Source organism: Ambystoma mexicanum, chromosome 10 (assembly GCF_040938575.1).
Source record: "Ambystoma mexicanum isolate Mex_15411 chromosome 10, UKY_AmexF1_1, whole genome shotgun sequence".
Classification (NCBI taxonomy): Eukaryota; Metazoa; Chordata; class Amphibia; order Caudata; family Ambystomatidae; genus Ambystoma; species Ambystoma mexicanum.
Genome location: NC_090932.1, coordinates 1,304,724,172 through 1,304,745,379, shown reverse-complemented (window position 1 = coordinate 1,304,745,379; position 21,208 = coordinate 1,304,724,172). Strand labels below are relative to the sequence as shown.

The 21,208-nt window shown below is 47.6% G+C and overlaps 1 protein-coding gene across 2 annotated transcripts in view; it reads right to left on the bottom strand.

Moving 5' to 3' along the window:
* The window catches only part of POLE (DNA polymerase epsilon, catalytic subunit), an 867,587-nt gene that overhangs the window by 647,514 nt on the left and 198,865 nt on the right, over positions 1-21,208 (bottom strand). For both annotated transcript variants that reach the window (XM_069619327.1, XM_069619326.1), the window contains exons 12-14: positions 17,834-17,953; positions 17,231-17,363; positions 17,003-17,116 (exon numbers count right to left, since the gene is read on the bottom strand). In XM_069619327.1, the coding sequence (XP_069475428.1) occupies positions 17,003-17,116; positions 17,231-17,363; positions 17,834-17,953 (367 nt within the window). The remainder of the gene's footprint in view (positions 1-17,002; positions 17,117-17,230; positions 17,364-17,833; positions 17,954-21,208) is intronic.

Genomic DNA, 21,208 nt, shown 5'->3' with positions numbered 1-21,208 from the left:
AACACCTGGCATTGGCTGCCTACTTCTCAAACGAGGCTATAAACTGGATCCAATCATTTTTGGACAACCGCACAATGAGAGTCTTCTCTACATTGGCATCAGCGGACCTACCGAAATAACTTGCAGTGTACCCCAACGTTCTTGTGTTTCGCCAACGCTATACAATATCTTTACCAAGCCCCTATTCGACAAATTGGACAGACGGTGTCACCGACACTAATTACGCAGATGACACTCAGAACCTCATTCCCCTTTCGGGCAATTTTGATACAGATACGGCCTTGGTAAACGAAATATATCTCATCATTCAGGCATGGGTGGCCACACATGGACTATGCCTGAAAGATGATAAAACCGAAATACTAGTCCTTGGATCCATCGCCAATTTAAAAAAACTCAGCCCCAACTACTCAGCATTTAACATTGATGGCAACATAATCACAGTCTCCAAAACAGTAACAACATTAGGCTTTCACCTCGACTCAGCCCTAACTCTAAAGAAACAAGTTAACTCCCTTGCATCCTCTACAGCCTACACGTGTAAACTTATTAGGGCAAGTAGAGCTTTCCTCACCCAAGCCAGCTGCATCATCATTGCCAATGCCCTAATACTTTCCAAACTTGACTACTGCAATGCTCTGTATTTGGGAGCTAACAAATATATCATTCGCAAAATTAAAACATTGCAAAACAATGCCCTTAGAACTGCCCTCAACCTACCCTCTCTAAAGAACACATTTCCAACACTGGAAGAAAACACAAATGGCTCAAAATTAGTGACAGAATCGCACTTAAGACAGCATCACTCACCTTCAAATGTCTCAATAATGCACCCCCCCATACCTGGCAGCCAGAATTTTAAGAAAAACTTCCACCCGCCCCACCAGAACCGCAAACTCCTACTACCTTCAGATACCCAAATTTAGACAAAAAATAAATAAAAAATAAAAACAGGCGGCAGCAGCAGCTTCCCAGTTAAGGCAGCCCAATACTGGAATGCTCTCCCACTTGACATCAGAACAGACCAGTCGTACTATAGCTTCAGACGGAATATTCTCACAGGGCTACAGTCCAATGACCCCCTCGACTAATCAAGTACTATCCCTACCTAGTAACCCGACTATACATATGTTTATCTCTGAACGGTTTTCTTTTTCATGCATGCAACTAAGTTTTTAAGCAATCTTGTTTTCCTGTTCTACGTAGCGCCCTGTTACCTTTGGATTTAGCGTGCCATACAAAATCAATAAACAAACCTCTGAGAGGCTGAGAAGCTCCGAAAACCATGGCCTGGCCAGCCACCATGGAGCAATCAGAATGATGAGGGACTCCTCATCACCGACTGGTGAGACTCCATGATCTTTCCGATTACCCTGTGGATCAGGGGAGTGGGAGGAAAGGCGCAGGCCTTCATGCCGGTCCACTGGAGGTGAAATGCGTCGCCCAGAGTGCCGGGGCCCTGGCCCTGCCAGGATGTTGGTACTCTTGTTCAGAGGAGAATTGCCTAGCATTTCGGTGCTGGACTGCCCCAGGGCAGGACAAAGACTGATATGTTTGGGATATTTTTTCTCTGTGAAAGATAGTGAGCTAAAGAGTCTGGGTAAGTCTCTCGTAACCAGGACTAATGTCTGGCAGAGAGACTCCCAGGACCCCCCTTGTCAATTTGCAAACTGGGGCCACTTCTTGTTGTGCCAGGTGGCAAAGATCCACTTGGGGGTGACCCCACATGTTGAGGATCTCCTGAATAACTGGTTTGTTTAGCTGGCACTCGTAATTGCCAGCTCCCAGCCTGCTGAGCCTGTCCGCCTCCAGGTTGGATTCCCCCAGGAGGTGGACTGCCGAGAGGTAAATGACGTTTTCCAGGGCCCATTCCCACATGCTGATCGCCAGTCTGCACAGAGAAGGGGACCTGGTGCCTCCCTGCTTGTTGACGTACATGCTGGTCGAGTTGTCTGTGTGGATGAGGACAGCCTTGCCCTTGAGAAGTGGTAGGAAGGCTCTGAGCGCTAGCCAGATGGCTAGCAACTCCAACCAATTGATGTGGTATTCCTGCTCCTGTCGAGTCCAGGTGCCGTGGACCGAGAGATCGTCCAGGGTGGCTCCCCAGCCCTCGAGAGAGGAGTCTGTGGTGATGGAGGCCTGCGGAGAGGGCAGCCGAAAGGGCTTGCCCGTCTGTAGGTTGCAGTCCATGGACCACCAGGTTAGGTCCGGGAGGAGAGATGGAGGAATGTTGATCTCGGATTGCGAGCCCCGCTCCCAATTTCATGAGGCCGCGAAGTGCAGCTGAATCCTTCTCATCCTTAGTCTCGTGTGTGGCACGGCTAACAGGACCGCCGCCAATAGACCCATGAGATGTTGGTACCACCATGCCGAGGTCACCTCTCTGCTGAGGAAGTGGGTGTTGGCCCTCTTGATGGCCGCGATTTTGTCCTCCGACGGGAAAACCCTCTCAGAGCACGTGTCCGAAATGAGTCCCAGGAATGTCAGAGTCTGTGTAGGCTGCAGCTATGATTTGTTGAGGTTGAGCGAGAAGCCCAGATCATGCAGTGTGTTCATAAGGCATGGGAAGAGTGGCAAACCGCTTCCGGAGATGTAGCCCTGACGAGCCAGTCGTCGAGCTATGGGTAGATGTGGAGGGCCTGCGCTCTGAGGAGGGCTGCCACAGCGTTCATGAGTCTGGTAAAGACCATGGGGGACGAGTTGAGGCCAAATGGAAGGACTTTGTATTGGAAATGGTAGCACATGATCCTGAACCGTAGGAAAGAACGATGGGGCTGCCAAATCGGGACGTGTAGGTACGCGTCCATCAGGTCCAGGGAGCACAACCAGTCTTCCTTGTTCAATGTCTCTGCTATAAAAACTGGCATAACCATCTTGAATTTGTGCAGGGGTTGGGGGAGGTTGAGGGTGGAAAGGTCCAGCACAACTCTCAGGCCTGCCTGGCTCTTCTGAATGGCGAAAATCCTGGAGTAGAAGTCAAAGCCTCACTGCGAGGCTGGGGCTTCCTCCACTGCATGGCTCTCTACGAGCGACCGGATCTCTGCCAAAATAGTTGCTGTCCCAACCTGTGGGAGTGGAGGGGAGGGAGGGAGTCGAGGCTGGGATAGGAAGGCGGTACCCTGTGGATACTACGCAGAGGATCGAGGGGTCCGCAAAATTCTGGCGCCAGAATTGTGCATGGAGAACAAGCCTGCCCCCCACCGGAGACACGTGGACCCAGAAAGGGCGTGTCATGCCTTCTTTCCCTCAGAGGCAGACGCGGAGGAGGGGGACTGGAAAAAGCCCTCACCCCCCTTTTTTGTTGTTTGCACAGGTTCTGAGATGGCGAGCGGTTCGGCTGCCTGGATCTGCGTTCCTGGAAGCTGTGGAATCCTCCATATGTACAAGCCTTTTCCGAGCGCTGCTGAGATTGGGTGTACAATTAGGGTGCGGTCTTTGTAAGAATAGATAAAGTATTTACCGTTTGTGAGACATTCTTTTTGTCCAGCTCTTCACCCTGAGAGGAGTGGAAGAGCCCCCCCGACCCCCTCAAACGGTAGATCTAGAATGCGCTCCTGGACATCTGGGTTGAATTTTTGCCTGGAGCCAGGCTGTTCTCCTCATGTCCGTGGCAATGCAGATGGCATGGCCTGAGGTATCGATGTGAGCCACTGTGGATTCCATGAGGTCATGCGCCACGAGCTTGGCTTCCGCTAGCCCCGCCTTAAAGCGTGATTGGCACTGGGTGGGGAGTTCCGGGAGGAAGTCCGCAATTTTCTGCCATAACCATTGGTTGGCGGCAGCCAGCATGGCATCTGCGTTGGTCCGACGCATGTGCAAGGAAGCGTTGGAGTAGATCTTGCTGTACGCCTCCAAGATCATCTCCTCCTTGCCTAGCAACGCCGCTGAAGGGGAGGCTGAGGACAACTGAGGTTTGGAGTATAGTGATGCTGCAGCAATCACCGAGGAGTGTGGCTGAGGATGGGTCGAGAGCGTATCCCACTCCATCTGCCTGCACTTAGCGTCCAGGCGTCGAGTGACCGGCTGGACCGAGTGGGGCTTGAGCCAACCCTTCTTGGCCAGGGAGACTACATTGGTTTGCAGTGGAATCCCTGTGTTGGCAGATGGGTGTCCTGTGAGGACTTCAGCCATAAACCCCTCTGCCGACTGTTCGACCTCAGGTTGGGGGTGGCCCAGTTACTCCACCAGGCCAGCAAGATGTTCATGGCCCTGGCTGAGGATGGCGTGTCCGGATCCTCCTCCTCGTCTGTATCCTGTGGATCTGGAGAATCCAGTGGAGGAGGAGGGGTAGATTGCGCCGGAAGCTGGGGTACAGGGACCGCAGCGGAGGCGGAGGAGGCGGCAGAGGTTGCGGAATTGGCTGTGGAGCCGGAGGAGACGGCTGCACCAGGGCCTGGGGGACCGATGAAGGTGTCTGTGGTGCCTCTAGCATGGCGGGGAGGACTTCCCCGACTGCGTCCTTGATGATAACCCCCATCTGAGGAGACCTCATGAGGCGAGAAACTTCTCAAAGAGCACCTCCTCACTGGCCCAAGAGGTGGCAGGGGGTATCGACACGGTAGCAGGGGGCTGCTGGAGCGACTGCGTACCCTGTCCATATGGACGCACTGGAAAGTTGCCCTTTGCAAATGAAGGGTAGACTGTAGGCCACATACTGGTTGACACTAGTCCCACCTTGACACTCGTTCTTTGCCGAATTTGTGGAATAGCGTCGGAAGGGTGTCCCTTTCTGGCGTGGCGGCCATTTTGTCGAGCTGCCCGACACGTGCCTGCAACATGTTGCCCAGCCCGCTGGGCCCGGGCCTTGTCTAAGACTCTTGCGTGTGGATCACAAGGCCTACCCTGCTCCTCTAGTCTCGGCCCGGTCCGTGTGGCACCCTCGACCCGGGGGTCGGTAGAGCTGCGCTTAGGTGCAGACGTATTGCTGGTATTAGGGCGTAGCCCCTCAGACGTATTGCCAGTTACAGAATGCTGTAACAGAGAACCTTCTCCTGGATGTTTGTGTATCACACTTCCAAATAATACACACAATGGGATGCCTGTATCCTGGGATCAATTCCACAGCGTTAGTTGAGACCCATGTCCGTGTTCGCATTATCTGTCTAATGAATCGGACAATACATCAGTGTCTTTAGACATTAATCAGTGCTCAACTATTGGAAGCTCTACTTTCGCCATCTTCATTTCTACACATTTTGCCTTGAGAAGGACCCGGGAAGGGTCGAAACGCATGTCGGCAGATCTGATACAACATATTAAAATCTCTATTTACAACCCCTTGTTTGGTTGCTACTCATGTATTATGGCCCTTGTATATACATGGTCTCATTCCAGTTTCCATCTCAATCCTTTGCACTAGCAGCACTCGTCCTATGTGGATTCACTTTTCCTTCCCATCATAAGAGAGTTCCCTTAATCTAGCCTAGATAGGATGATGGCTCTAACAATGGTGGAGCTGTTTTGCTGGCTTAGGTGGGGTCTGATTCATCTCAGCAGTTTTTGGTGGTATTGGCAGGTTTGAGATTTGCAACGTGCGCATCTGCTCCCAGTGAAGCCTGTAGATATACGCCAAGGGTCTTTACTTTGTCTGAGACCTTCACAGCTGTGCTTTTGATTTTAAATGCTGCATAGGCTGGATTACGTTGGCTCTGGTTTGAGTGGAACCAAAGACCATGAGCTCGGTTTTCCCTTCATTGAGGCACATCCAGTTGGTCTTCATCCATGCCTCAATGAAGTTGTAGTTGGAGTTGAGCTTGTTATCAGTGGTGTCAGAGCCAGTTAATTCTATAACCAACTGTGTGTTATCTGCAAAGTTAGTAAAGAATATTCCCAGGTTGGTAAGGAGGGTGCAGAGACAGTGCATGTAGATGTTAAATAAAAGTGAAAACTTGGCTCCTTGAGGCACTCCAGTCTACCGGCTGGGAGGCTGATGAGTGATCACCCCATTGGATCTTACAACTCAATGGCTTCCTGGGAGCAGTTGCCTGCCTTATTCTAGGGCCTCTGAGTTTCTGGTGATCTAGCAGATCAAAAGCTGCCGAAAGGTCCAGTAGGATCAGCAATCCAGATCTACCCTGGTCCATTATCCCTAGCATTTTGGTCCGAAGGCCTAATACAGCTGATTCGTTTCAGTGGGTTTCTCTGAAGCCGGATTGTTGGGTGTGCAATACGTTTTCATCAAAGTATTTTTGCAGTTGGCCTGTTGCAACTTTATCCATGATCTTTAGCAAAATGTTGCAGTTCGTGATGGGGCGAAGGTTAACTGGATCGCGTTGATCTAGGCCAGGTTTTTTAAGGGTGTCAGTTACGGTTTTAATGGATGTGGGCACTTTGGCGGTCTCTAAATGAAGAGTTGACCATTCTACAGACAAAAGGGGCAAACAACTCAGCATTGTCAAGAATCAACTTTGGAGGTAATGTGTTTTCTGAGCAAGAAGTGCATTTAGGAGATAAGATTTTAGTCATCTCATCTACTGGAATTGGGGTGAAGTGGAATTTCGCCATCTCCGAATGATCGGGCTCTGGTACAGTAACCAATTGGAGAAGGAATTGGTTGACTATCGAACAAGATTTTATATTTTCCCTGGCCTTCAAGATTTTATTGGAGAATGCAGTGTGTACGGTCTCGCAATCTCCTTGTGAAGGTTACAACGGGAGGGGGTGGGGGTAGTTCCTTGTTTATCAACTGATTTTAACATTTGGAACAGTTTACCTATGGAATTAGAATTAGAGGCAGAAATAATCTGCTCATTGTAATAGTCATTTTTTATTGTCAGCTTTTCTTTATAAATATGGTCCAAATTTTTCCTATTTTCCTTATTACTAGTAGAAGGGTCTTTTTGCCATTTCTTTTCCGATTTCCTTTTTTTCTTTTTTAAGTCTACTAGTTTCTGCGTTAAACCAGTTTTGGTGGTTTTTGTTTGGTCTAGCTAGTTGGTTTAAAAGGGACATGCTGGTCGAGGATTTTTGTAAAGTGATTATTAAAAATGGCTATTAATATCTCACAGGGATCCTCTTCGCTCGATGTGTTCATGGTGTTGGTTATACATTGCGTGAGAAGCGCTGGTGGAATCTTTTTAAAGTTTCTACTTTGCGTTGTGTTTGGGGTGTTGTTCAATTTCTTGACATTTTCTTTTGGTGTGAATTGTAGCTCAATTTTATGATTGTCGGACCAAATGCAGGGGGAGGTACCGAGAATTGTGATGTTCACATTGTTGGAAATAGCGCAGTCGAGCCCAATTCCTTTGTTGGAGGTGGGCTCTGTTTTTATTACGTGAAAATCTATTGAATTGAGTTCTTTCGAGGGATATAGCATCCTTGGCTTGGGGATTCCCTCTCCACCTGTTGAGGGCCCCTAGTAGTATTGGTCCTGTATTGGGTCCCTTTAAGATGTTTAAGAGCTTGTCATTTAAGTCAGATATCAGTGACGGTGGGCTGTAGATGGCTATAAGGTTGATACTGCTGTTTATTGTGGGTGTCATTTTTAGCATGAGTATTTCACACCCATTACAATGTATAGGTGAGGGAAAGAGGTTCAAATCCTGTTTGGCTATTATAGCCACTCCCCCCACCCTTGCCAACCTCCCTATTTTTGAAGTAAATATTGTATCCTTCTGGGACTGCAACATCAATGGTGGGACCTATAGGTTCTTGTAACCATGTTTCTGCGAGACATAATATGTCTAGTTTGTCATAGGTGATATAATCATGGATGTCTTGGGCATGATTATTCATGGATCTGGTGTTTAGGAGTCCTATCTTAATGTCCAGAGGTTTGGTTAAAGTATCCACCATTTCAGCATTCCCTAATTTGGTAGGCGCAGGCTGGAAGGGTTGTGGGTTGTTCAGGAGTAGTGAGGATAGTCTCTTTGGGTTTGATAGGACATATGGTGTGTTCAGCCTCTGGGATGATAGGAGTGGGGCAAACATATTGTGTAGTGTCCAGTGAGTTGGTTGTTGAGGTGGACTGAAGTAAGTAATGTTTAGTTTCTATGTATTTCTCGACTAGGGATACATGAACTAGTCGTTTCACCTGGGTGAAAAGCTTGCAGGGCATAAGAAAGCCCATACCTTAATCTGCCTTCCGGTGGGTTTAGAGGACAGAGTTGGTGTTAAGCAGAGTTTCACGCCAAACGCTGATGTCCGGCGTAGACCGGCTAGTCACTGAAGAGCCTGACATTTCTTGAAAAGCGACACCGGTACTGCTAGGAGCTGCAGTTCCCAAGAAATAATGCCTACTTCCAGTCGTGTGTGCAGCCTGAAAATCACGGCTTGCCGGCAAGGAGAAGCGTAGCAGTTCTTCCAAATTAAGTTTAGTCACAGATTGGCAGATTGCAGTGCATGCTATGCGGTGTGTTGGAGTTCTTTTCTTCCTGCACTTATCAGACCTACTCTGTCTGCTGCCTTAAACCCAGCACTTGCCACTTGCTGGCTGGCTGCACTAACACCATTTGTTGCCTTGATTACTTATTTATTATTATTTATCCGTTTCTCCTTTGCTCCGCACTTTCCACTTCTCCCCCTTTCCATGCACTTTTTCCCTCCCTCACCCATGCACTTGTGCATTCTCAATGTCACTGGGCCTAGTAAGATCGTTGCAGGCCGTCTGGCCGAAAGCAACACCTAAATCACGTCTTCAGAGAGGTCCCAATCCTTATACCTCAACCTTTCAGAAGCGAAGCGTGAAGGTTGAGGGATCTGACCTCTGGATGGAGAACCTGACCCCCCCCCCTCCCGTGAGAGCAGATCATCTCGGTAGGGAAGACGGCGTAGAGGGCAGATGGATAAGTCGAGAAGGTCCGGGTACCACGTTTTCCGGCCCCAGGCCGGAGCAATGAGGATCGTCCAGGAACCGAACCTCCGTAACCTCTGCAGCACTTGTGGGATGACGGTGACTGGAGGAAACATGTACAGCAGTGGGAAGGACCACTCCACCACAAACACGTCCCCCAAGGCTCCTCTTGGAGGGAATTCCCGCAAGCAGAACCTTTCGCACTTACGGTTGACACTGGAGGCGAAGAGATCCACTTGTGGGGTCCCCCAAAGGGGGAACATCTCCAGGAGAATCTCCTGAGCCAGCTCCCACTCATGAGAGATCGCGCTCTGCCTGCTCAGAGCATCCACCGCCTCGTTTTCATCTCCAGCCAGATGAAATGCTGAGATCGAAATTTCCTGCTGGATGGCCCAGAACCAGTGCTGCATCGCCTCCCTGCACAGAGGAAGTGACCCTGTCCCCTCTCCCCCTTTTTGTTGAGGTAGTGCATGGCCACTGTGTTGTCCGTCAGAATCAGGACATTCTTCCCTCGCACAGTCGGCAGAAAAGCCTTCAGGGCAAGCCTGACGGCCTTCAGCTCCAACAGATTGATATGGAGTCTGGACTCCGACGGAGGCCAACGACCGCCGACTGTCAACTCGTTGGCATGAGCTCCCCATCCCGTGAGGGATGCGTCCGTCACGATCATCCCCTCCCACAAGGGCAGCCAAAATGGAGCCCCCCCCCTCATCAGATTGCCTTCGCCGGCCCACCACAGAAGGTCCAGGGCAACCGAGGGGGGCACCTGAACAGGGTCCGACATCCTGCCGGAGGACTGCAACCACTGCATCTTGAGAGCCCATTGCAGAGATCTCATACCCAACCGGGCCTCTGGCACCAGAAGAATGCAGGATGCCATGAGGCCGAGCAACCTCAAGAACTCGAACGCCGGGAGAATCTGGGCATGTTTAAACTTGTGCACCATCTGCTGAATGTGATGAGCCCTCACCTGGGGAGGGAAACGCTGCCCCAGGGATGTGTTGAGCACTGCTCCGATGTACTGGAGCCGCTGAGTTGGCGTCAAGTGGGACTTCTTTAAGTTGAGGGAGAAGCCCAGTTTGTGAAGGGAGTGGCAAGTGACTGACAGATGATCGAGGACTTGCTCGGGGGGAGAGCGCGCCCTGATCAACCAATCATCCAGGTAGGGGTAGACGTGAATCCCTCCTTTCCTGAGATACGCTGCAACTACCACCATGAGCTTGGTGAAAACCGTTGGGGCTGAGGTCAATCCGAACGGCAGGATCCGAAACTGAAAAGTGCGAGTCGCCAACCGCGAACCTCAGGTACTTCTTGTGCTTGGGATGGATCGGCACATGAAATTAAGCGTCCTTGAGGTCGAGAGACACCAACCAGTCCTGAAGTTGAAGGGCCTGGAGGACTTGAGAGAGAGAAACCATCTTGAACTTGTCCTTCCTGAGGAGCTTTTTCAAACCACGTAAGTCCATGATGGGTCTCAACCCTCCGCCTTTCTTTGAAATAAAAAAATAAGGGGAATACCATCCCTTTTTCCTCTCTGCTACAGGCATCAGTTCTATGGCGCCTTTCTCCAGCAGGGATAATATTTCCTGCGCAAGGAGCAGATCCGGACTCTTCAAAGAGATTCCCTTGTGGATTGTCGCGAGGCCTCTGCCGGAAAGGAAGACAGTAGCCATGGGCTATGATCTCCAGAACCCAAACATCTGAAGTAATGGCATGCCATTCTACAAGATGCTGCGCCAGCCTTCCCCCAACCGGCGAACCATGGGACATGGCCTCATGACGGAGCTGAGGCGGCTGCGGCATTGCCTGAGGGTAAAGAGGCAACTGCCCAAGCGGCCGTGGCACCTCGAGTACCTTGTTTTCCACCTCTGTTACTCCTACGGTGGCCCTTTTGACTTGCAGCTCCTCTCGATCTACCAAAAGATTAGTAATATTGAAAGGAACCTCCCCTCCACTGCTGTCCCCTAGGACGAAAAAGCAGAGGTTGGCGAACTGCAGCGCTCAACGACTTCGCTGCAGCTTTGGAGGTCTGCAACCCTTGCCTTGCTGCCAAAAAGGGCATGTTGAGAAGCCGGGCTTGTACATCAGGAGCAAACCCCGCCTTCCGCAACCACACAAATCTGCGCATTTCGGTGCTCACCACCATGGACCGGCTGACGCAATCTGCCATGTCCAGACCCGACTGAACGGATTCACACATGGCATCCTTGCCATCCTGAACAAGAGCAAGAAAACCATCCCGTTCCTCCCCTTCGGGAATATGTTCAGCCGCCAAAGACAATTCCACAGAGTAGGAGTGAAACGTGCTAAGGCACACACAGAGTTGGCTGCCTGTAAAGCCATACCCCCTGAACTGAAGAAAACACTTTCTTTGCCCAGCCATCAAAACGTTTGTCGTCCCTATCATGAGGGATGGTAGGGTACGACACCTGTTTTGCCGGGGCCGTAGCCGCTTGCACCACCAAACTCTCCAGAGTGGGGTGCGTAGTCAAGTAGCTGGAGTCGCTACTGGCTGTATGGTATTTTTTCGGCAAAGACTTGCTCACTGCCGGGAGACTCTCCGAAGCAGTCCAAGCCGCTGCCACCCTTCTTTGCAAGGCCATATGGAATGGCAGTACTTGGTCAGTTGGTGGACCTTGGACAAGGATATCCGTCGGGTCATCCTGCAGAAAATCCACTGGTGGCGCAGACCACCCCAAGTATTCCGTCACCCTCGACATAAGGCGCCAGTACGAGGACTCGCCGTACGTGCCAGACTCAGGCCTACCGAACTCAACCTCCAGAGAGGTGTCCAGACCACCGACGTCGTGCAAAGACTGACACAGGTCTTTCAGCTGGCTATGACCACGCATGAGTTAGTCAGGAACCTCATCAGGAACCATACCTTCATCATTCCCTTCATCCACCTCAGATGTAATCCAGAGGCTGGAACAAATCCCTGGATGAGGGCACAGAAAAAGGCTCAAATACAGGCCTTACTGACTTCTGCAGGGCCTTTCTCAGAGTTTCCACCGGTCTCAGGGGCACCTACGATAAAGCCTCATCAAAAGGCGTTGACAGAATCGGTGTCGAGCGTGGTCCGGAAACCATCGACACAGGCCTCGAGGGCGGAGCCCCGAGCGTGTCCTTCGACAGCCTGGGCGCCAATGGGTTCCTCGGAGGCAGAGCCTCGAGAGAGTCCTTCGACGGCCTCTGCGCCAAAGGCGTCAATGTCTTCTTCGAAGACCTCACAGGCTCCGTCGGTCTCGAGGGCGTCGAGGACCGGGACCTGGAGCGGGCATGGCTAGAGCGATGCACCTCGTCCGACCGGGACCGACGGACCGGAGCCCTGCGACTGAAAAATCGCCATCACCTCCTTTCGAAATGAATCCCATTCCGCAGGAGTGAAATGCTTGTTGGGACAAGCAACCCGTCGACGGGTGGAGTCATCGGACGAGGAAGGCGACCGGTGATGGCGCTTCCGTGAGGAAAGGGCCCACTCTGGGACCGAGACTCCCCTGGACTTACGCCGACGATGCAAAGTCGCCCCTCGAATTGTCAGTCGAAAGCCCAGTGGATTTCGACTTCCGGGGCTTGGACACCTTCCCGACAGAAAGCTTCTTCTTACGCTCCTGCAAGGCCTTTTATGTTAACTACTGGCACTTGTCACAATCGTCTGTGGCGTGGTCCTCACCGAGGCACCAGAGGCAGGAATCGTGCGGGTCCGTCAGCAACATCTTGGAACCACAGTCCCGACACTTCTACCCCGCGGCCAGGTTTTAAGAAGACGAAGACATCATGGAAAACTTCACAAACAAACAGGTTCGAAGAACCGAAAGAATTGAACTCAGAAGAACAGAGGTGCGCCGAGATCTCCGCAGTAAACACGTTCACAGAAAAAACGGAACTGAGGCTGCGGGCGTCATGCGTCCTACTTATAACATCCGGTGACATCGGCTCGACGGAGGCCCTCGAGGACGGCGTATCGACGTCATCGACACAGGAGCCAAAAATTTTCCAAAGCAGCACAGCTGTGGTGATTACCTGTCATAGATATGGAATACGTCGGAGGGCCCAATCCCCTCGAAACCCTAGTGTACTGGGTAGTCATGCCAGGTGCCCTAGCTCCATACTGCACAACTCCAGAACCAGCAGGTGAAGACTTGCATTCTCAAAGAAATCAGATTAGAACCCAGAGGTATAATAGTCAATAGGATTGGAGTACAAATTCCCTCAGAACATATTGGCTTGATTACCCTATATCTTGATTAGCATTAAAGGGCATCCAAGTACTGGGAGGAGTGATAGATGCCGACTATCAAGAAAGAATCAAAGTCATTTTAAAGAACAGCGGAGATCAGATATTGCCTATCCATGTAGGAGACACAATTGATTGTCATACCGGTTAAACTGTCCATGATCAGATAGTGAGAGCCCCCTATACTGTTAACTACCCAGGGAAACCGTGGTTTTGGTTCATCAGCCCACATGGTACCAGGTGCAAAGGTGTGGGTAGAAAAGCCTAGTGGCCCACTTGTACCCACAGATGTCATAGCGTCAGGCAGAGACCAAATTGTTTTAGTCATGGAGCCTGGCAATGAAAAATAGGACTATGTACCTGCTGACAGATGTTATTTAAAAGAGTGATTAACAAAACGGATATGCTTTGTCTGGTTTTCTTTACAGATTCTGTGCCTGGTTGGTGTACGTGCAATTCTGAATGGTCTCTATTTGGTAGACTTAAACGACACACAGCAGAAGCAAATCCAAAATGCCACATTTGGGCAAACAACCAATTTGAAATTGACGAGGTTGGAGAATGAGATTCATGGGTCACTTGATGCCAATGCAGACATACAGGAACCAAGAAACGGCTTCGCAAAGCATTGAGGATAAACCAAATACAAGCTGCCCAAACGGAAAACATATGGATCTACTTGGCTCCAGAAATTCTAAACCTATCCTATTTTTGCTAATAAAATACACATAATGTAAATGATCTACGGACAACCCGTCTGTTAACGGTGCAAACACCTGCTTCAACTTTTAAACAGATTTTCAGCGTTAGGCACAACGACCCTTCAGTGGAGGATGATTATTTTAGTCTATTGTTTTCGGTTTATGAATATTTTAAGTTCTGTCGGGAGACCAATGAAAAATTTAACAAAAGTCTTCACATATAATACTACTAAAGGAGATATCTGTTTTAACCTGACTTGTCAGTCAGAAGAGGTCGGCAAGTGTCAGCAATTGAGTATAACTAAAAAAATAAACCGGAGTGTGTTTGAAGAACAACTGTGCTCACGTGCACCAAGCACATGATATGGCATTTATAATGCACCTATACCCAAGTGTTTAAAGGCGCGACGAGGCAAAGGAGGGGGAACAGAGGGAAGACGGACAGCGATCTTACTAGGCCAGGTGTCATTCAGATCGTGCAAGTGCATGGGAAGAGGATAAGGGTAAAGTGCGGTACATGGGATAATAGAATAAATAAGATAAATAAAAAATGAAAACTTTTTTTTTAAACAACCAGCTGGTGCCAAGTGCAAGGTAAGCACACCAACGTTGCCAACACTGTGACCTGTAACCATACAATTGTAGCTGCTTGTCATTTGAACCATGCCAAACTTCCAGTAGGATAGTTATTTTCATGTGGGTATACGTTTACTTATAGTCATTCCAACATCTCTGGAGAAGCATGTGTAGTAACATGACTAGCCTTAACATGGTTTTCTTTTGCAGCCTGCATTTCCTAGAGTTAAAAGATCAATTTATGAATCTATAGGGCTAACCCCAGATTGTGATTTAAACGTGCATTGGTTACCTAAATCGGACATCCTGGTGGGATTAGCTGCTGGGGGGCTATACATCTTTGATTAAGTTAGCATGTTTAGTAGTGAAGGGGTTAAAATCATACCTCTCAAGCTGAAGAATTGCTTTTAGATAGCAAAGTGATAAGAAAGCGGTTTTGCAGAATAGAGCTGCTATTGATGATCTATTATTAAAACATAATTTAGGGTGTAATGCATTTGAAGGAATGTGCAGTTTCAATTTGAGTGACCATTCCCAATCTGTGCAAAACACCATCCAAAAATTGAAGAATTTGGCAAAGCCGGTGACATCTTTTCATACTGGGAATTGGTGCGATTGGTCGTTTTCATGGATTCCAAATAGTGGTGAAACCCTACGTTGAGCTTTTGCTTGCATTTTTATAATGTTGATGATTTTATTTCTTTTTTCTTGTTTTTTTCAATGCATTTCTAGCCTGGCTATAATACTTTGTCCGTTTCAGAAGCCAACTTTAGTGCCATTGAGTTATAGTAGTCAAACGTCCATGGGTGGAATTTAGTGCTATTAAAAAAGTTAATATCTTTGCTATTTGAAATGCAATCTGGGTATAGTGGACATTTTACTCCAAGCCTTAGTGAAGGCTTCATTTCAATGTGAGTTCTGAATACTGTCTACATTCACTAGAAAAACAAGCCGTGTTCAAGGATTGTTGTTGCAAGAACCGAAAGCTCCATGAGAAACAGAATGGGTTTACTCGTTACAGTATTTCGCATGCATACCAGCCGGAGTGCTGTCAGCAAATAAACCTTCTGGAAAAGTACTCTCAAACTAGGGGGCACCGGATTAGGCTGGGGGAGAGAGACAAGCTTCTGCTGGGCTGGAGAAGGTGGATGCATCTTGTCCGGTCCAGTTTTTGTGGATTACTCTGTGTCAACCTTGTCTGCGAAGCTGTCCAGTGAAGTTCTTGGCAGAGATGAAGTGGTGCACAACTATGCCAACGGTGATGTAACTTCTTTCCTAATTCTGCATTTGTAACTTTTTTCCCCCAATTCTGCATTTCATTCTCCAACGTGTATTTGAGTTAATAAATGGCCATATAACAGCCAGTTTTATAATCTACAGAGTGAGTAGATTCTTGCGTTCCAAGTGTACAATGCTTTCCCATTTAATGTATTTAGGAAAAAACTAATTACTAGATAGACATCCGTGCCCTTGTTTTCTGAAAAGCAAAAAACAGTCATCTACGCAATCTGTAGTTCAGGCAGGTCGTACTCGCTCACAAGACACACACAAACCACAAACACAGCGTATCACACTAGGCCAATCGTGCAAACTGGACCCTTCCCTGCTAAGAAAAAAAAGGGAAGCAGCGTAAAGGGGAAGCAAGAGTGATAGGAGTCAGGGTGCAGTTCAGGAGCAGAGATAAAGATAGAGGTGGACAGAAGTGAAAGCACAAAGAAAAAAGAAAGCGGCAGCAAGAGAGTGGGGAGTAGGCATAGGTTAACATTAAAAGAGGGTAGGAAAAGGTGAAAAGAGCAGAGAATGAGGAGAGGGAAGAGGGCAGGTGAAAGGAAGCATACCCAGGGAGGCCTTCTTAAAACCGGGGCCCTTTAGGAGACTGCAGACTTGGATGCAGGGAGAATGTGCTGACAGAACACCAGAAGGGGGAAGTGACAGTACCTTGGGGTCGAATAGTGCCAAACGAGTGACAGCATCCCGACTAGCAAAAAAGACGAAGTGGAGGCCAAGAAATAAGTGCAGGACACCAAGTCCCTGAGGAGGGTGCCACCGAATTGAAGGGGGTGCTTGGGGATGACCCAATGGAGCAGCACAAAGCCTGGATCTACCCTGTGTTTTTAATAACAATTAAACTCTTACCCTTTTCACTCCATTCCACCACAAACATTGGGACTCAAAAGTACAGACAATCTCTCTCAAATCAAACACTAGATAGATCCTATAAATGCACACTCCGTTATCCTTATCAACCAAAAGACAAGAACTGGTAGATTTACAACCAAAAACTTAGTGACAATATAGAGCTTCTATGACCTACCACTCTGATGCCATCACATTTTAGCAAAAAATACAGTTTATCCAATAAACACACACAAAACTGACATGATCAATGGGAGAACTGAAAGCTGAAGCAAAAACTCTATTTCAACTTTATGACACTAAAAATAAACATTTTAACACTGACTGGACACCCATCCATTGTGTAGCAGGTATCACAAGCCAAGTCAGAAGACTATGGTGTGAAGAGGTTTGCTATATAATTTGCTTATGATTTTATAGAAACCAACTAATTTTGTACAATTGTAAGACTAGGCAGCCATGTTATTTTTCGACAATCTTGATGGTTGTTTTTGTACATTTTCCATTTAAAAACCAATAAAGATTCATATTTTAAAAAGTTGTCAATCACAAGTTAAGTACCTCATCAGGCTCCATAGGGATGATGGTGCAAAGGGCAAAGATGAAGGGGTGGACATACTTCATGTACATGTAATATGTGGCAACCGCATCGGACACAGAATATGTAGCCAGTATCTGAAAAAATAATGCATGTGTAAGACAGTACAAAGACAAAATTCTAGTAGCCCTGCATGCTTCATAATGCCTCTAACACCCCTCCCATATACTCTCCCCTTGACCATAGTGTACCTGGGGCTCTTCTGTAGCCATGCGACACATTTCTTCAGGGTCCAGTTCAACCGGGTCATAGCCCAGCTTCGCTTTAGCTGCAGCTTTCAAGTTTTGACTCCCAACAGGAAGATAGCTGTCCCTTTTCACCCACCTAAAAATAAACGAGACCAGTTGAAAACATAGGATCTTCATTGCACCTTTTTTCGGTAATACCCTAAACAAAAATACCTGCCACAGACCCTCACACACAACTACCATGCAAACAATGAAACTGGGAACCAACTTCCAAATGCCTACATGTCAAAGAGTTGAGCGAGTGTATGGTGTTAACTGTGCTATACAACTGCCTCTGTGGATGTTAACAATCACACGCCAAGCAAACTCATTCAGTCCCTACTCCCTTCCTTCCTTCCTTCTCAAACCAAACTGGCGCTGCTCAAACTCTCGCTCTGCGAGAGGTTGTTCTGCTGGACAGAACTGAGAACAGAGTCAATGCTTGGTGTCAAAAGAAGCGTTCCCACTCCCTGCCCCAGGTTACCATCACCTAGTTTCCAGCCATTAACCCTCTACCAACTATTGTAGTAAGACTGCATGCCTGCATAGCGTAAGCAAAAATCTTACCGATAGCAATCCATGTGAATGCAGGGGGGAGATTTGTACTCTCCCTGGCTGTCCTTTTGGAACCCAATTTCTTGGTACATATCCATGCCGTGAACAGCAGCTCTGGCTTCGATAAAAGGCCTAAAAAAATTAAAAAAAACACAGACAGCACTCAAAAGAAAGTTATTACCTGCCTTGGCAACTGCTGCAGAAAACCAGAGCAAAAACCTTTATCCACTGAAAAGCCCTCAGACCAAGATCATTAAGGTACCATGGCCACTTAAAAGAAGTAGCAGGTGCACTCAGCTGCAACATTCCACTTGAGAATACCATTCCTGGTTTTGGGTGAACTCGTAAGGTGTACATCGATGCATTTCATTTTCACTTCCCATACTGATCAACTGAAGGAAAGATATCAAATGCTACATAAATCACTAGAAACAACCGTACAGCATATTCTGACCCAATAAAAATAAGTCTTTAGACACAGGTGCAGTGTAACTTAATTGCATCCTTTGTACTATTCATATTGATGTCACTAGTTAAAGGAATGGTTCGCCCAAAATGTTTATGGGCAAAAAAGAAAAAAATAAATTAAAAAAAAAAAAAAGTGGCCATCTATTTTTTTTAAGTCCTATGTAAAATTTTGAGAAAATGAAGCTCAAATGGGAAGCACATGGGGCATCCATTTTGTGAAATGGATGCCCGCCGCTGTGCTTGCTTTGGCTTTTGTGGAACTAAGGAAGGAAAAGCCAGCCAGCTGTAGTAAACAAAAGCTACCACTGGGTGGCTTTTCCTTCATTGGTGCCGGGACTCGGAGGACGGAGACCGGAGACTACAAGCAGAAAAGCTGCAGCTGCATCTCGGTAAGTGCTATTTTTTTTTTAAATAAAAATAAACACTCGCTGCGTTTTTGTTCTCTAAGTTTTCCGGGATGGAGGAGCCCGGAAAACGTAGAAATAAAGCGCAGCTTTAAAAACGTATTTATGTTTGCGGTAGCTTTTGAAGCTACCGCAAACATAAATACGACGTTATTGTGTTTGAAATCGCTGTGGTTTTTCTTTCCAAGTTTCTCAGGCCCCTCCGGCTCGGAGGAGCCTGAGAAACTTGGAAAGAAACACTGCAGCACACAGCTGCGTTGTGTTTCTGCTGCCGTGGCCATCACTTTGGGCCTCCGGTGCACCGGAGACCCAAAGTGATAGCCAAAGCAGCAGAAACACAACCTGTTTGTGTTTCCATGCCGCAGTGTTTCTGCCTAAAGCTGTTTTCCCATTTGAGTATCTCCACGGGGAGCCCGAAAGCCCCAAATGGGAAAGCAGCTTTAGGCAGAAACAACGCGGTTGTGTTTGAAAAAGCTGCGGTTTTTCTTTCCAAGTTTCTCAGGCTCCTCCGAGCCGGAAGAGCCTGAGAAACTTGGAAAGAAAAACCGCAGCGTTTTCAAACACAATAACGTTGTATTTATGTGTGCGGTAGCTTCAAAAGCTAATCATTGTGATTTTGAAAAGCCCATATTGCACTAGCCAGAATCAAAGCAGTAGCTTTGTAGGACTGAAAGAACCCTTTAAAAGTGCATACACCAATACGTGCTAAATGACTGCCTAAGTATTGTTTTCATAAAATTGGAAGAAATTCCAGTTTACTTGTTTGAGCCTGGGTGCTAAATGCACAAAGGCATGCCCCTTCAGCTGAAAGCTAATTGCCCCTGCTCCAACCTGCTAAAATCTCAAGGCTAAGCAAAAGTACATGCACAGCTATTGCTGATGCCATAGTTTTTCATTTTCGATTGGTTTTATTATTCCAATACGAATAAGGAAGTTTTTAGATATCATTGAGCAGGTAAGAAAAGGTGAGTTACTGCACAGCAGGAATTCACACCATTGTACTTGATAGTATGATACATGGGACAAAGCCACCAGGTATTCAACAGAATATCTTATCAAACTATATTGCTCAAAGCTTCCATCAAGCCCTAAAAAGGGACAGCCAAGTCAGAACCCTTTACACTATGTGAGGAACCAGGCATGAGACACAGAGCCCATAGCTTTGGCTATAAACCTATTCAAAATAAAAGAGGGTTGGAAAAGGCCTTGCTGTCCCTATTCTAGGAGGAGTTTCCCTACATAAACCAAAACTAAGGGTCTGTCAAACTCCGAGTCTTTTTTGGATTTTTCTTGATCAACAAAAATAGGTATATTAAACAATGTGGCTGTTAATATCAACTTCACAGGATGTATGGTGTACTCCCATGCCAGGTTTCTTTTCCACTTTAATGTAACATGTTCTCAGTGTCTTGGCTTTGCTTGGTGTCTTCTACCAGGAGTTCCTCATGTGATTCACTTTACACACTTGCCAATTTGTCTAGTATATTCTCCTGCCAGGGCTTTATCATGTATCTCATTTAACAAACTTGCAAACTTGACTTTGCCTGGTATACTCTTCTGCCTGGTGTGTGGCACTCTGAGTGCTTCCCTCCTGTCCAGCCAGTGGCGTTTGGGTGCCTCCTGTGGTCGGCAGCTTCTCTGCCGCTTACGACTCGCTCAGGAATATTGTTCCCCTACCACAGACAAACCGTAACTTTACCAGAAGGTTGCTTTGGGCTGTGTATCCAGGAGGTCCTCCTCCTCGGATCTCCCCCTCACCTTCCTTCCCTCTGCGTTCTTGGCTTCATGTTACTCCTCCAGGCTGCGCGTCTCACAGCCATGCCGGATGTGGCTTTTAACTGTCCTGGCACGCATCAATTGCTCAGAACTAGACCAAGTCTTGCTTTTCACATTCATTTACCTTCATTGTTCTTTTCAGCTTTCTCATCGCAGTACTTTCACATGCATGGAAACGTTAGTCAGTTCTTGGTAACCTATGGACAGAAATTTGGAAGGTATCCACAGCAGCTTCCATGGGTGGATAAGGGGAGTCATGACAATATGCCATTAAGGCATTATCCCTAAAAGAAAAAGGGTGATACCATGTCTCAGCCGATAATGTATCATCCCTCTGACAGTCACCTCCCACCATCTTCTATCCAATGATCCATGTATTTGGTCGGATCATCATAAAATAACCTTTTCCATCAAAGCCAACACACAACACCCTGCTCCTATCATCGCTCCAGCCACCCGCACTAGAAATAAGAAAGACATTACACCAGATAAACTCCTACCGCTATTACTTACCCCTTCTTGACAACGTGGCCACCTCCAACCCCACAGTCTTAGTAGACATTTACAATAAGGCAATACTGAAAGCCCCCCCTAAAATTGCGGAAACCTAAACCACAACGTCACCTGAATACATGGTTCACGCCGCATCTTAGAGAACTACGTAAAACTAAGAGAACTGCAGAAGCACACTGGAAAAAGTGCCCTTCAGTAAATAATAAAAATGAACTAATTCTAGCAA